The sequence below is a fragment of the Mirounga leonina genome, unplaced genomic scaffold, assembly GCF_011800145.1.
Source record: "Mirounga leonina isolate KUSES-001 unplaced genomic scaffold, KU_Mleo_1.0 Mir_114, whole genome shotgun sequence".
In the NCBI taxonomy this organism is placed as follows: Eukaryota; Metazoa; Chordata; class Mammalia; order Carnivora; family Phocidae; genus Mirounga; species Mirounga leonina.
Window position 1 is genome coordinate 17,950,250 of NW_023270265.1, and position 16,792 is coordinate 17,967,041.

General features: G+C 38.7%; 1 protein-coding gene across 2 annotated transcripts in view; it reads left to right on the forward strand.

Moving 5' to 3' along the window:
- The window catches only part of KIF20B (kinesin family member 20B), a 78,422-nt gene extending 69,925 nt beyond the window's left edge, over positions 1–8,497 (forward strand). For both annotated transcript variants that reach the window (XM_035024725.1, XM_035024732.1), the window contains 4 exons: positions 1,786–1,887; positions 2,284–2,434; positions 6,271–6,413; positions 8,242–8,497. In XM_035024725.1, the coding sequence (XP_034880616.1) occupies positions 1,786–1,887; positions 2,284–2,434; positions 6,271–6,413; positions 8,242–8,319 (474 nt within the window). In that variant the 3' untranslated portion in view covers positions 8,320–8,497. The remainder of the gene's footprint in view (positions 1–1,785; positions 1,888–2,283; positions 2,435–6,270; positions 6,414–8,241) is intronic.
- The last annotated feature ends 8,295 nt before the right edge of the window (positions 8,498–16,792 follow it).

Genomic DNA, 16,792 nt, shown 5'->3' on the forward strand with positions numbered 1-16,792 from the left:
TGTAGCTTTCTGATTGTAGAGTTACCAAACCTTCTGCCATATCCTAGCCAAGCAGGTTATAAACTTTCTCATTCTGTTTTCTCCTTTTGGAAATAAAGGATTAGAGATAATAGGTTTAATTAAAATGCTTAGCTTTTTTTCCACATGTGGTGGATACATAATAAATGCTAATATTTATTTTAAAAAGTAACTTGTTTTAAATTTAAAACTAATTATAAACTCTCTAGCACAATAACTTTTTCTTCAATTTTTTTTTTTTTTTTTACCTCTTTAAAGAGTAGTATATTTTCAAGCTGGTGGAAGAGCAGAAATAGTATTAACCATTCTCCTGAGGCTCTCTGTCAGGTAATAAATTTGCTGAATGAGTATTATTTAGCATCTTTCCTGCTACACCTAGAATACCTTTAGTGATTGTTTTGTAGAGCCTTAATTTTTATTCAATATTTATTTTATATTTAATAAATTTTAGATAACACTAACATAGTATTTTAATTTCATTATGATCTATGTTGACCTTTCCATGATTCATTCTTTCAAGGGAAAAGGAAAAATTGTTTGTGTACTCAGAGGGTTAAAAAGCAATTATTTTATTCATTTTACTGTTGGTATATACTCCCCATGTGTTTTTCAGAATAGATATACAGACTGGTATAGATAAATCATGTAGAAACTTAAGGTTTTTTTCTGATTTTACTAGCTTTTCACTGCTCTAATAAACTGAGTGTTGTAAGGTCCTCATGAAAACCACTTCTATAGTGCTATATATTCTAATCCAGTGAAGACTCCAGAGAACTCTTTATTGCACACTGCAAGTATGATGGAGTTACTACTCTTCATTTGTTTTCCATTGATTACCATCTGTCTTTCCCCTTTGAGGAAGTCTACTTCTTTTTACCCTTATGACTTCTGCTTTGTAACTTGAATTCTGAGGTTCAGGCATGATCTTTTCTTTGTTTTTTTTCTTGCCTTTTTTTTTCCTTTTATGCTTATAATCTTTGGTACAACTAGAATTTCTATGAGTTTGATTCAGTTAATATACTACGAGAGACTTTGTCCTAAGAGAAGTTATGTGGGAGAAAGAAAAGTAATATGTCATGCCTATTTAGTAGGGAAGACATTATATTTCTTGATTTTAGCATTTTGCCTGTGCTTATACTGAAGATTTTTACTTGTTCTTGTTCTGCTTTGTTTTTGATGCTGCCAAATTTCACTTAGAGTTCTTAAACATAGATACTCTGCATGTTTTAGGAGTTGGGGAAAGAGTAGATGTATTGCTATATTTTAGAAATGGGGTTCAAATAAAAGATGTTATCCCTTCTACTATTTCCTATTTAGCTTATGTAATTTCATTATTTATGATGTGTGTGGAAAATTCATACCTTCAGTCATGCTACAATATATGTGTGTATTAAATCCTCACATTGTACATCTTAAACTTACCTGTGTTTTATGTCAATAGTACCTCAATAAAGTTGGGAGAAAAAGTCATACCTTCAGTCAGGGTTTCTCAACTTCAGCATGACTTACATTTGGGTTTATATACCTCTGTTTTGGAAGGCTCTCCTATGCATTTAGAAGGGTGTTTAGGAGCCTCTACCGCTAGTTGCCGGTAAACACCTTCCTCCTCCAGCAATGATAACCCAAAATATCTCCAGACATTGTCAGTATCTCCTGGGGTCAAAATCAACCCTAGTTAAAAGCCATCTTTTTTTTTTTTTTTTTTTGAGCCTAGAGAAAGAAAATATTGTTAAGAAATTAACCAGTGCTGAAATTCATTAATTTTAGGACTTGGTGAAATGTGAAAATAAGAAGAACTCTACACCCAAACCTAATTTGAAGTCTCCTGTTTCTGAGCATAGAAATTCTTCTGTCAAAAAGGAACAAAAGGTTTGTCTTTTAATGTGTTCAGAATTGACCATTTTCTTAACTTACATTTATAAATTAGAATATAGAAATAAAGATGTCAAAGTTGATCAGTAATTACGCAGAAATCCAGTTTTGTCCGATTATAACTCATTTATCTTCCATTTCTTATTCATCTAATTCAGCTTAGAATATAATCTTTAGCACTGGGCCAGCAGCAGGCCCCTCGATACTTCTGAGTCAGTCTGTCACACCCATTTTGCCATTCTTTGGTTCTTTCATCCTCTCCTCATATACTTAATCCCAAGTTCCCTGCCTGCAAATTTGTGACCTGTGTCTGGGCTCTTTAATTCAGCTGTGGTTACAACTATTTCATTCTAACTTTTTCATCGACAGTAACAAAAAATGTTTGTTTTTTAGGCTTCCACACGTCCATCATCTAAGAAAACATACTCTTTACGTAGTCAGGCATCCACAGTTAGTACAAATGTGGCCACTAAGAAAAAAGAAGGAACATTACAGAAATTTGGAGACTTCTTACAACATTCTCCAACAATTCTTCAATCAAAAGGTTTGCAGAAAACTAAATGACCTTTTATGTTAGGTGTTTTCTAATATCTGATTAGTGTGTAAACTCAACAACTGTGATTATCATAGTTCTAATAGACATTGTCCTATGTCGGGTACCGTGGGAGGGTGCATGAGAGGATGCCATGCTTAGATTTTCACCAGAGTGTAGGAAAAAGAACCATATGTAAGTACAGTTGACCCTTGAACAACATGGGTTTGAACTGCATAGGTCCACGTTTTTGTGGATGTTTTTTGTTTTCTTTTGTTTTTAGAGGTGGGGGCAGAGGGAGAGGGAGAATCCCAAGCAGGCTCCATGTCCAGTGTGGAGCCCGACAGGGAGCTTAATCTCACAACCCTGAGATCATGACCTGAGCCAAAATCAAGATTCAGAGGCCTGACTGACTGAGCTACCCAGGCACCCCGTGGATGTTTTTTGATAAGTAGTCACTGTAAATGTATTTTTTCTCACTTATGATTTTCTTAATAACATTTGGTTTTCTCTAGTTTATTATTAGAATTCAATATATAATACATACAAAATGTGTGTTAATCAGTAAGAGTTGTTATCAACAGTAGATATTAGTAGTTAAGTTTTTGGAGGGTCAAAAGTTGTACTCAGATTTTTGACATTATGGGGATGTCAGCACCCCAAAGCTCTGTGTTGTTCAAGGATCAAATTAATTCATCCAGGGCAGCCTGCTTAATGTAGTTACAGAGTTCCAGGCAAAGTACTATGATAGTATTGGAGGGAAGAGAGCTATTTTGATTCAGACGCTAAGGGAAAATTTTATTTTTTTGAAGAGACGGGATTAACTTGGGTATTGAAATGTTGGCAGGATTACACCCTCTAGAGGTAATCATTATATTATGGTATATATTCTTATAGTATTTTTTTTCTATGCATTGACAAACATTACCCATTCATGTATATCAAAAATATGTATTTCTATAAATATCTATTGGGTTTAGTTGCTTCATGCTTTTTTCTTTATAATGTAACATTAACCATATTAATTATCTGTATATAAAAACATACTAAGATATATATTTTCTCTGTACACATGCCTAAACACACACACACACACACACACGCACTCACACACTCCTACTGGAGGGAACTGTTTTAACACAGGCAGAGTACCAGCAGAGTGTAGGGCATATGCAGGGACTTTGGGGTAATAGTATACATCTGGCATGGATAGTGTGGAGAGAGCATTGGGGGTAAGGGGCAGGTGGTGGAGTGGATTTTCGGGAGATGGCCTCAGTGGTGGCCATGGGATAAATTAGAGACTAGAGGTGAGGAGAATGGGGAAGGAAAGGAATTAAAGCAGGGGACAGTTGAAGTGTAAAAACAGTTTGTATAAAAACTTACCACAGAGGTCCCCAAACTTTCTTGGTTCACAGTGCCCTTAATGTCTCAGTGATTTTTTTTTCACTGTTCCCCTACACCCAAAGAAACACCTAATATTTTATCCATTAGTGCTAAGGGCGAACAACCACTGAAAATACAGCTTCTGAAAATCAGGGTTGCAAAGATATGTCATCATCAAAAGGAATGTAATGTGTTATCATTTGAAACTATGAACTACCTTAAGCTATTGTGTGTTGCTGTTTTCTTTGAATATTTAAAATATTTCGAGGTGCTCTTGTGAGTTTACTGTGGTATGTCTTAGTGCACAGCTTGGGAACTTCAGACTTATCAGACCCCATTTGTATATATTTTTCAAAAAAATATGTACTTTTTTAAAAAGTATAATTAGTATACGCATAGAAAATATCTGGAGGGACACATAGCAAACTGTTAAATGTCTAAATGTAGAGAGGCAGGACTTGTTATTTTAGATTCTTAAGTATTTTATTTAAATTATATTGATTAGCTCTTACATAGCAAAAGAAAATAGGTTTTCAAGGAAAGGGAAGTACCCATCTGGTAACTGACTCCCTTACTTGGTTGACTTAGCTCTTTAACAGCTTCCCTACCTGTATACCTGGTGTGGGTTTTTTGTTTTTTGTTTTTTTTAAGTTTATTTATTTAATCTCTACACCCACCATGGGACTTGAACTCACAACCCTGAGATCAAGAGTCACATGCTCTTCTGACTGGGCCAGCCAGGCAGCCCTAGTGTGGATTTTTAAAAATTTATTTCTAGGAGTATAAGATACCCGTATTTTGGATTATAACTACATTGTATCTGTTTTTGATCACTTGGAAATGTAGGGGAAAAAAATAGGGATTAATTTTTTAAATTCTCCTGTTCTTGATAACCACTGTTATTTCATTCCTTCGTTCACTGGTTTCCCAACTTTTCCCTCTTGTCTATCTCCTGTCCATCCAGTGCATGGCTGCCAGTAATCTTTTCAAAGTGCAAATTGAATTATTTAAGCTATAATTTTTGTTTTCTTATCTTTTGCACTACAGTATAAGCTTCACGAGTGCACTGTCTGTGTGGTTCCCATCCTCAGCTCTTAGTACAGTGGCTGGCACATTGTAGTGAGGGGTTTGGTGGCTCCCGGCCAAAATCCTATGTGTGACTTTTTTTTCTTTTTCGGCAGACTGTAGGCAGTTACAAAGGCTTTACCTGTTAGGCCTCATGGGGAAAAGCTGCCCTCCCCACACCAAAGGAGAGCAGTCTCTGAAGAGAGTTACAGTCAAGGACTCAGGACCCTGGCCAGCTATGCCCTGATCCATATCTGTAGTCCTAGCCAAAGTGCCTTCATTCAGAGCCTCTTTACTGGGGAACCTTTAGCAGAGAAATTCCTCTGGCAGCTCTGCCTAGGACCTTCTTATGACAGGAAAGGGGAGGGAACCTTGAAGACACTTTCTCCTCTGACTTGACTTTTCCACTCTTAGCCCTTCCTTCTGGCCTTCAGCTCTAAGGTCCATAAAACTGCAAGTGCAAGAGCTTTTTGTTCAGTACTTCCTTGGCAAGGGGCGAACCCCACTTCTGTGCTGATCCTCCTGACCTAGACCACACATGGGGAAAGATGGAAGGTAGGGGTGGGAGTTGGCACCTTCTCAGGTTTTGCCTCTTGCTTATTCTATTGCAGTAAGTTAAAGGCTTAAGTGTTGCTTTCATTTTGGCTTATTGACTTAGCTGGCTTCTCTGACATTGGGCAGCTCAGCTCTTTCAAGCCCAGCTTAACCCTTGACAAGTAGACTTTCAATTTAGCATATTTCCTTCAATGTTTTTCCTATTTAAAAAAAAAAATATATAGTTGATATTATATGTATAAGGATTTTCTACTCAGGGGGTTTCCCAGGTGGAAATATGTTTTCTATTAAAATCAGTATGTACCTGTTGAAAGACAAACAAATGTATAAAGTAAGATTTTAAAATTTTTATTCCACTTCCCAGAAGCAGTCAACTATTAACAATTTGATTTACTGTGTGTGTGTGTGTGTGTGTGTGTGTGTTAACGATAAGCAAAGGGCTCACAATTCTAAACTACTTTCACTTAATATTTATTGTGGATATCTTTACTTATCAGTCCTGCTGCATGGTCCAGGCTTTTTTGCATAACAGCATAAGCCTTTTCAAGTCATTAAAAACACCTGAGTTTTATCGGTTGTACTATAATTTACCAAACCTTTTTTGACATTAGCCAAATGATGTTTTATTTATTTGCTTTTTTGTTTTTGCTGTTCATCATGATTCATGTGTTTATGAGACATTTAATTTTTTCTTTGTGAATTGACTATTCATGTCCTTTCACCATTTATAAGTTGCAGTGCTTTTTCTCTTTAATTTGGTATGTTTTTCTTTATTAAGGATTTCAAACCTTTCCAGTTAAGAAGTTATTTATTTCAGGATTTAAATAATATACATTTTTTCACAGCAAAGAAGATAATTGAAACAATGAGCTCTTCAAAGCTCTCAAATGTAGAAGTAAGTAAAGGAAATATGTCTCGACCAAAACGGGCCAAACGGAAATTGTACACAAATGAAATTTCATCTCCTATTGATATATCTGGGCAAGTGGTAAGCTACTCTTTTTGGCTTTCTTAAAAGTAAAACTGTCATGTTATTTTAATTTGGGAGTATTCATAACAATCTGAATTTTATAATGGTTTGAATTTTTATTCTTTAGATCAGATCTTTTGGAATATGCTTTAAATGTTATACTTTTGCTATTTGATGTGTTAAATCTGTAATAATTGTAAGTGCTGCATTAATGTATACAAGTGTCACATATTTACATTTGTAAATTAATCAGAGAAATTTTAATTCCATCTGTAGCATTATCACTGTTTAGTAATTTATTTGCTTCTAACACCTATTTTTCTTACTAACTTTATTACAAGAGTTGTACAAATCTGGCCTAAGTGGGCCCGGTAAAAATGCAGAATTGACATTCAGTCATTTCCTCCCACCTTTCCTCTTAGCCTTCCAGGTTCTTTTAAGAAAAGACTGTAGTTTGTCATCCTGACTCGATGACTCATTCTCTTCACTCAGAACAGTCTGTGCTATTACAGGGAAAGTTCTAATTTTCCATCATGCTTGCATTTGCCTAGTGGATGAAAGGGATGGTAGAAAAGTAATTTAAGGAGAAGCCTTCAACAGGAAGTGGCTCAGAGAAATCAGGGGAGAGACCTTCTGCAACAGTAGCTATCAGATACAAGACACTGAAAGGCAGGTGGTGAAGAATTAGGGTCAATTAGGACATGCTGCTGGAAATACTATTCTCTTGGTCACTTTTCACTATCTGTCTGATTAATACATAATTTCTCCCCTTGGCTGAAGTTCTTCCTTTTCTTAGTTGCAATATAATGCTCTTTCTACTTTTCTAAGTTATATATAGTAGTCCCTTATCCTTGGTTTTGCTTTCCATGGTTTCAATGTCCTGTGGTCATTGTGGTCTGGAAGCAGATGATTCTCCTTCTGATATATTGTCAGAAGGTCAGTAGTAGCCTAACACTGTGTCATGGTGCCTACACGTCATTCACCTCACTTCATCTCAACACATAGGCATTTTATCATTTCTCATCATCACACGAAGAAGATGGGAGAGTACAGTATGATAAGATATTTAGACAGAAGAGACATACAACATTCACATAACCTACAGTATATTGTTATAATTGTTTTATTAGTGACTGTTAATATAATAATGTGTCAAACTTCATAAATTATACTGTGTCATAGATATGTATATATAGGAAAAAACAGTAAACATAGGATTTGGTACTATCCTTGGTTTCAGGCATCCACTGGGCGTCTTGGAACATAAGCCCCACAGATAAGGGGGGATTATTGTACTTGTTGCTGCAAAAGATCTTTTCTTAAAAATTATTTAGAGGTACTTGCCTCCAAATATTTCAGTAATTACTTCAAGCTATATATGTCCTGAATTCAATATAGGGTGTAGATTATTTTAATCCTATGTTAGGTAGTGTTGAAAGAATCTTTACAAAATCTATTACTTTAGACAATGCTTTTTATTATTTTTTAATTTTTTATTTATTTTTTAAGATTTTATTTATTTGACAGAGAGAGACACAGTGAGAGAGGGAACACAAGCAGGGGGAGTGGCAGAGGGAGAAGCAGGCTCTCCACCAAGCAGGGAGCCCGATGCAGGGCTCGTTCCCAGGACCCTGGGATCATGACCTGAGCCAAAGGCAGACGCTTAGTGACTGAGCCACCCAGGCACCCCTAGACAATGCTTTTTAATAGATTAGTATACTTCTAGTCTAAAAGGACAAAAATATTATAATGTACCTATTATTCCAATTATTAAGCACCTGAATATATCTTACTAAATTATAAATAAGGCTTTATTTATAAAATGTTATGAAATTGTTAATTTCAGATTTTGATGGACCATAAAGTAAAGGAGAGTGATCATCAGATTCTCAAACGACGACTTCGAACTAAAACAGCTAAATAAATCACTTACGGAGAATGTTTTAATATAAGTTTTATGTTCATAATCATTGTAACTTGCATCCTGACTTTTCAAAGATAATCGTATATATTATGATGCATTAAATCCTGTGTATACATTGCTATTTTATACATAGTATAATTTTAATTCAATAAAGACAATAAGTCAACAGCCCCATTTGTTTACTTTTCTAAGACTTTTTTATAGTAGTTTTTTTTTTTTCTTTCTCTTTTTTTGAGTATAGTTGACACACAAGGTTACATTAGTTTCAGGTATACAACTTAGTGATTTGACGAGTTTATACATTATGCTATATAATGGTTTTTCAAACTGTATTCATTTTCCTTTTATCCTAGGCATAGGATCAGTGAGGATCCTAGGAAAGATGCTGTTACTTCTGTTTTATTTTTTTACACATATCATAGGTCAGATATTTGGTTTACTTAACATTTAACAGTGTCTTATGGATTGTTTTTTATTCATTTGTTAGGAAATACAACTGATTTTACATGGCTGTTTGGATTATAGCTAAGATCCAGGAGTAAGTGTGTACAGGTCTTCTAGTTGCCAGAATTTGTAGGCACATAATTTAGAAAAGATCTCAAGTATTTAATTAGAATGTCTTTTAGTTGTTAGTGAGCAAATAGAGTTGGCTTTCCTATTTTTTCGGAACACAGGAGATCAGAAGCAGAAAGAAAGGAAGCATCTAGAGGCCGAAAAAGCACAGCTAGTTAGAAAAAATAGAATTTCAGACCTGGAGGGACCTTAGAAATGCATTTTCTTAATTTTACAGATAAGAAAACTGAGACCCCTAAAGTTTACTTTTCTCAAGATCATACAGCTACGGTTTATTGAGCTGTGGTTTAAAACCAGTAAGAGGCAAAAACCAAAGCAGAAGTCTCAAGAATTGTTGCCAACTGGGGCTTTTAAATCTAAGAGCATACATTTATATATGTAAAACCTTAAAGGTTTCATTGGATTTTATCATTGTTTATTTTATTATAATGATGACCTTGAGTCAGGGAAAAAAGTTACCTTTAGTGTCTTGTTTAAGAGATACACCATGTTTAGGGAAAATCTCCATCAAAATAGTTCATTAAAACTTTTTAAGCACTAATATATTTTTTTAATGTTACCTGGTTTCATTATGCTAAAAAGAGATACACAGTTGATTTTCATTCACCGATTAGGTTTGCAAATTTGCTTACTTGGGAAAATGTACTTGTCAGTGCTCTAGGCACTTTTGTAGTCATTCCCAGACATGTGCAGAGTGGCAAAAAATTTGAGTTGCCCAACATGCATGTTCCCACCTAAGGTTGAACAAGGTGATACTACCTTCTTGTTTCAGCTCTCAGAGTGTAGAGTGTCCCAGAATATAGACTGAAATCAAGCCTCAACAAGATTTGTGAGGGAGGCAGAGTTTACCAAAGTAGAAGGGCTTGAGAAACACCTTGTGCTTTCCAAAGATTCATACTAACAAAGCATAAAACCAAACCCACATAAAATTGAAAGTAGTAATCAAAATGCCTCCTGGAACAAAAATCAACACCCTTCAGAGGAAGATACAATACAGAGTCTCTGTAACGTATGTTTTATAATGTGTGATACAGAGTCAAAACAAACCTTGACATGGCTTATGTTGAATTTTGCAAAAAACTTAAAAGCAACTCTTAGTGTATGTTCAGGGATTTAAAGGAAATGTCATCTTAATGACTATCGACATAAGGAATCTCAGCAGAGAAATGGAAAGTATAAAAGATAAAATGGAGTTGTTACAACAGAAAAGTAAAATAAGTGAAATGAGAGATATACTGGATAGATTTAGCAGCAGAAATGTCAGAAGAAAGTGTCAGTGAACTTGAAAACAGATCAATTTAAATTGCCCAAACTGGGAGAAAAGAGGTTGAAGAAAGAACAGAGCCTCAGGGTCCTATAGAACAGTATCAGATGGATTCACCTGTAATTGGAGATTCATAAGGATTAAAAAATGAAAATAGGGCAGAAAAAATATATCTGAAGAAAAATGGCCATTTTATAAGTTTTATGAAGAAACACTGGCTTTGAATCTCTGTAAACCCCAATAAAGATAAATCCAAAGAAGACTACACCTCAGAAGATCATATAGTCAAACTACTAAAGACCAACAATAAAGAAAATTTTGGAAGAAAAATCAGCACAGTCTTAAAAATCATGAGAAAAACAGCACAATGCATATGAGCCACTGACTGGGAGAAATATAAGAATATGTAAAATTGTAATGAGAGCACAACCAGCCCAATAAAAATCTGGTAAAAGAAGACTTGAACAGATCCTTCAGTAAAGAAGACTCAAGCTGTGGTCAGTATACATATGGAAAGATACTCAAAGTCATTGGTTATCATGGGAAGACAAAGCCGGAAGTAGAGGCAAAACTCTAGTGATTGCTTTGAGGCTGGGATCAGGAGATGGGATCAGAGGACATGAGGAGTAAATGGGAATCAGTTTGAGAAGCACTTAAAAAGGGTGACCAATTTGAATCTATCTTCATTTGAATATCTTCTGGAATATGTAAAAGGCAGTAGATAAGATATTTTTCCATGTTACATGTTTAATAAGAACTCCTATAAGTGTATATATGACTTTGATGAATTTTCCTTTCAAGATTATCAAGTGCACATTAAGTAAATCTGTAATCAGTTGAAAAAAAAAGATAGCACGCTGAGAAAGAAGATCTTCACAAAGTCAGTTTTTATAAAATATTTTCAAAAAACTTTGCATTTGTAAATAATTTCAAGATTACAGAAAACTTGCATGAATAAAAATATTACATGGAATACTCACATAATCTTTACTCAGATATTTCTATTTTTTCAGCTTTACTGAGATCTAATTGACAAAATTGTGAGATATTTAAAGTGTACAAAGTGATGATTTAATATATGTATACATTGTGAAAGGATCCCCCTCGCCATCGAGTTAACACATCCATCACTTCACATACTTATCCCCCCTTTTTTTTGGTTAGCAGATTTAAGTTCTAGTAGGAAATTTCAGTTACACAATTCAGTGCTGTTCAACAAAGTTAAAGTTTTAATGAGAAGATGAAGGGAAAAGCATGGTTTGAGTGGGCACCTAAAATATACTAGGGCTCTCTGTTTCTAGATGAGTGCCGACACTCATGGGAAGAAGGAATACCCACCTTCATAGGTTCTTGAGAGAATTAAATGAGAACAGGTGTAAAAAAATTTGTTTGTAAATACCTAAGTTACTAAAATCAGATTGAGACTGCTTGACAGTTTTGCCCAGGGAGAGGTCTGATTGTGTATTTACTCAGCACGATGTCTCATCATAGGGAGAGTCACACGAGAAGTAATTTAAATTTAGATTTCTTATATTCTTAGCATCAACTTGCCGAGTTCCCCTCTGGAAGGTGGAAAAAGGCCTTTGGAAGATTATATTATTTACCTGCTTAGATTGCTCTTTTTCCTTTATGGCAATCTTACAGGAGGAATGATTGTCCAGTATCACCACCAATTTAGAGCTTCTTCTAACTCAGTGCATCTTAATTCTAATTGCACATTAGAATTATGTATCTTAAAAAAACAAAAAGTGCTGCTGCCTGGATCCTTTCCCAGACCTGATTGAAAGGGTCTGGGGAGGGGCCTGGGTATCCAGATTGTTTCCAGGCACCACCAGTGATCGCGAGGTGCAGCCAGGCCTGAGGACCACCGCTGACATTGCAAAGATGAGCTTGTCCGCCAGATGGAGACAAAGCACGTCTCTGTGGAAAAGGCTCCATACAAACAAAACCCATTCTCTGACTTTACATCTGTACCAAATTTCAATTTATGTCAGGTACCAAGCAGGGCAAACATGTGGGAAGATAGGTAAAATTATCCATGGTACTACTGCTTGCCAACCACAGATATTCTTGCCACCACTGGGGAAGATTCCGGGAACCAATTTAAAAAATAACATGTGGCTAAAAATATATCCTATTCACCCAATTACCTGAGTTAGCATCTGGAAATATTTTTAATCCTTTTCCTAGCTCACTTTGATAAAGTAGACCATATAAAAAAGGAGGGTAATATTGCTTATATAGAGAGGAAAACTGACATAAGATCACGCTCAGGAATCAACATCAACACATGTAAATTAGATTAAAATATGCTCACAAGATTTTAGGAAATAAGCAGATATAATAATGTGACTTAGATTTATTCTTGTCTGGAATTGTTGATCGACAGTTCCCAGTTTTTATTTCTCCCACCTCTTGCCAGGTTCTGTCATGGAAGCTATAAAAGCTACAAACTTGATCTCTGTCCTCTTGTAGCTGGAGGTGGTCAGTGAGAGGTAGTTAAAAATCACGGGAGGAATTCTCTTCCTGACTAAAACAAGTTCCTTTTCTTTCTTGCCTCTGCCTGATTTCCCCTGTTTTGTTAGGGACATGAAACTTGGAGGTGGAGCAACCAACAGTCACTGTCCATGAGATGACAAGTGTGAGGACAAGTGAGTATAACTAAGTGTGGCAGAGAGGACCACCTGGGTTGCAGTGGGTCCCCCTGGGCAGATACTATGCTAACAAGCACTGCCTATCTCTGAACTTGTTATGAGGGGAAAGGAGGCTTCTTGTGATTTGCAGATGAATTTATTCCTAACTGATCCATCACTGAAAATTATATTGGCACATAGACATAAATATGTATTTATCATATTGACATTAGACATTTTCCTCTCTAGTTATTATCTTTTTAATTTTTCTAGTTAAAGAAACCCCGTCAGCTTTTGACAAAGCTAGGAATTTAGAAGCTCAACTTCCTTTTTTGGTTATTTCCAAAAAGCTTATGTCAAATGCCTAATTGTAAATACCACACAATCTCAGACCTGTGTCCTTTTCCAGTTACTCCCCATCTCCCTATTTCCCACCCCTCTCCCCTGTCCCTGGCAACCACTTTTCTATCCTCTCTAGGAGTTCAAGCTTTTTCTTTCCTTCTCTTTCTTTCTTTCTTTTTTTTTTTACATTCTACATACATGGGATACCATGCAGTATTTGGGATTTGTGTTTCTCCTTGACAACTATTTATTGCGTGCTGACTCGGCGCCAGCGCCGGGGATGCAAGGACCTGCGGACCCGACGTGGTTCTGCCTCTGCGTTCTCAGTCCAGAGGGGCAGGCTGCCACAGGACAAACACGCACACAATAAGGACATATTTCAATCTGTGAGGACAAAGGGATGGACACGGTGTTATCTGAGATTAGGGAACTTTATGTCTCCTTTGACAGAACTTTTACCCACCTGTTCACCCAGGCTAGAAAACTGGGCTCTGTTTTGTCCTTTCCCTCATTCCATTCATTCACAGCCAGCCACATCTCGCCTGTTTGGCCTTATAACTATTTCTCAAACCCAGATCCTCTTTCCCTTCCTCATTAGCCTACGTCAGACTGTCTCCATCTTCTATGTGGACCATGCATTACTCTTTAATGCCAGACTTTGTACACTGTCCCCCTTGCCGTGACAGCCTGCAGGCAGCTTTCTCCAAAACCTCTATCTGACCATGCTGCTTTTCTGCCTAAAGCTTTCCTAGTAGTTTCCTATTTTATGTTATAGAGTCAGCTTAGATTTCTAACCTCATCATTTTTTTCTTCATCGTAAATTTGGTACTCAAGCAACACCAACCTATTTATAGTCTTTTGAACACACTCTTATGGCACTTCATGCCTCTGAGCCTTCAATCCTACTGCCCCATCTCTGCAGTTCCACCTCACCTTTTCATCTTTTGTCTGACTTCAATTTACTTATCTCCCATGGCCCTCCTGTGCTCATAGTGGTTCATGCTTATATACCCTCATTGTGGTGCTCAACATATTACACATTATATTTCACATTTGCCTGCCTTTCTAGAATGTGGGCACCTCAAGGATGGGGGCTTACTTTACTCATCTCCATGTCCAGCAATATGCTTATAAATGCAATTTGTAGCGGAGCTCACTATGGAATGGAACCAGAAGTGAAGAAATATTAGTTTATCTTGGAAGAAATGTGATTTGATGCCTAAGAGAAGGAAGCAATTGATGATTCGTGGTTTGATTGTCCAACTGGCCTCAAAAGTCAACAGCACAGATGTTACAACTCCCTTAAACAGACACATACTTTTCATCAGTCCCAGATGGGCACAACTGATAAGGAAAATCTGTGTCCTAACATGGCCACCGAGCCAGGGAGAGAGTCCCAGTCCTTGCCCCAGGGCTCTTCCGGGTTCTTCTCCCTGCTCGGCTTCCGGCGCGCACCAATCCAGGTTCTTCTCCCTGCCCCACTTTGCACACGCACCGAAAGTGCCAACTATGTGGAAGTAGAAGTGTATAAATTGCCCCCTTTGTGCTCGGGGCCCAGACCTTTGAAGACCATTCTCCTCTGAGCCCGCCCACGTTAAATAAACCTCCTGTCCTCCAAGATCTCCGAGTGCCGCTTGGTTTTTCCGTCAGGCTATCCAGTCCAGGTTCCGTAACATTTGGTTCCCTGACTGGGAAACCCAACAGCGCTGGCCCATTGTTGCCACCAGTTTGGGGGCAACGGCAGGGCAGTGACAGAATGAGGGATCATAACAGAAAAGGCGCGCCCCGGCTTATTTTCGGCAGTTTCCTGCCCCAGTCGCCTCAGGCCAGCCCCGCTCCGCTGTTCCTTCCGGACTGGAGGAGACTTGGCAGGTGAGGACCTGGTCCGAACGTCAGATTCCGGTAAGGCCTGGGGCCCCAGGACCCAGACAGGCCCACCCCCACTGGGGTGGAAGGGGAGCCTGATCACCTCCCAGAGACCTCTTACAGGTCTCACAGGTAGGGATTCCCAGGGAGGGAATGTAGTAACTTCTGGAGTGTCAATGCGTGAGTGAATGTGCAGTCGGACCTGGCTTGCTCAAGCGGACTGTTTCTGTGACTCCACGGGCAGGTACCCTTAAGGTCCCCAGAAGCCTACGGAGTCTGAGTGGGCCCATCTGTGATTCTGTGGTGAACGGCATACAGTCTATGGCGGCATCGGAATAGTTTCAATCGTAAGTCACAACACTGAGACTGCTATGGCTAAGCTTCACCTAAACTCCTTCAGAACACGGCCAAATGGGCATCTGATTGGTCTCCTCACTTCAGGGGGCACCCCCCTTTGTCTGTCTCTGAGCCACCACACACAGGGACATCACCATGGGGTCAGGGCAGAGTAAACCTATGGTTCTAGAGACCATGATCAAAAATTTCAAGAAGGGGTTTTCAGGAGACTATGGAGTCAGGATGAACCCCAGCAAGTTGAGAACCCTATGTGAATTGGAATGGACTACCTTTGATGTCAGGTGGCCTTCAGAAGGGACATTGGATGTCACAACGATTTGTCAAGTACGGCAGGTTGTAACAGGAGAACCAGGACACCCTGACCAGTTTCCGTACTTTGACTCCTGGCTAGGGATTGCTCAGACCCTTCCCCCCGGGTGTGATTTGCTTGCAATAGGCAGGGACAGGCCAGGGTCTTAATCACCTCATCCAAGCGACCTAAAGAAAATCAGCAAAAGCCCCAGTCTCCACAAATCCTAGCCGGAGATCCTGAGGACGAACCGACCCTGCCCCCACCCTATGTACCCCCAAGATCGCCTACACCTGGCCCTTCAGTTCCAGACACTCCGCCGCCATCAGTTTAACTGGTGCCCCCAGGCCCAAAAGATCCGCTTTCTCCAGGACCACCAGCCAGTCTGTGCCCCAGGCCAGGCATAAGCACCCTCCAAATGCCAGTACAAGAGACACGGGAACCCAAGAAGCACAATGAAGATCGGATGGTCCAGCCCGGCCGTTCCATGATGTATTATCAGCCCTTCTCCACCACCAACCTCCTCAACTGGAAATGTAACACCCCATCCTACTCTGAGAAACCACAGGCCATGGTAGACCTCATAGAATCCCTCTTCCAGACTCATCGGCCAACCTGAGAAGACTGCCAACAGTTACTCTGCACCCTGTTTAACAAGGAGGAAAGAAGGAGAATAATGAAAGGTGCATGGCAGTACCTGGAAGAGCACGCACCAGCGGGAGTCATCAACCCTGCTGCCTGGGCTAATATGGCCGCACCCGAAGAGTGTAGCATGGGATTTCACCACAACTGAGGGACAGGCCCACATCCACCGGTACCAGGAGGCCCTCCTCTGGGGAATCCGGGCAGGAGCTAAGAAGCCCATGAATATGACTAAGGTATTCTCGGCCACTGAACAACCAGGAGAGTCCCCCGGGAACTACTGCGAAAGACTATCTGAAGCCTACAGGATATAGATACACTCCATTTAACCCTGAGGCACAGGAAAGCCAACAGATGGTAAACACCTCCTTCATGGCTCAGGCTGCCCCAGACATCAGAAAGAAACTTCAGAAACTAGAGGGTTTTGCTGGGATGAACATCACCCAACTAATAGAGATTGCCAATAAGGTCTACATGAACAGGGAGGTCGCAGCCAAACAGGAAGCC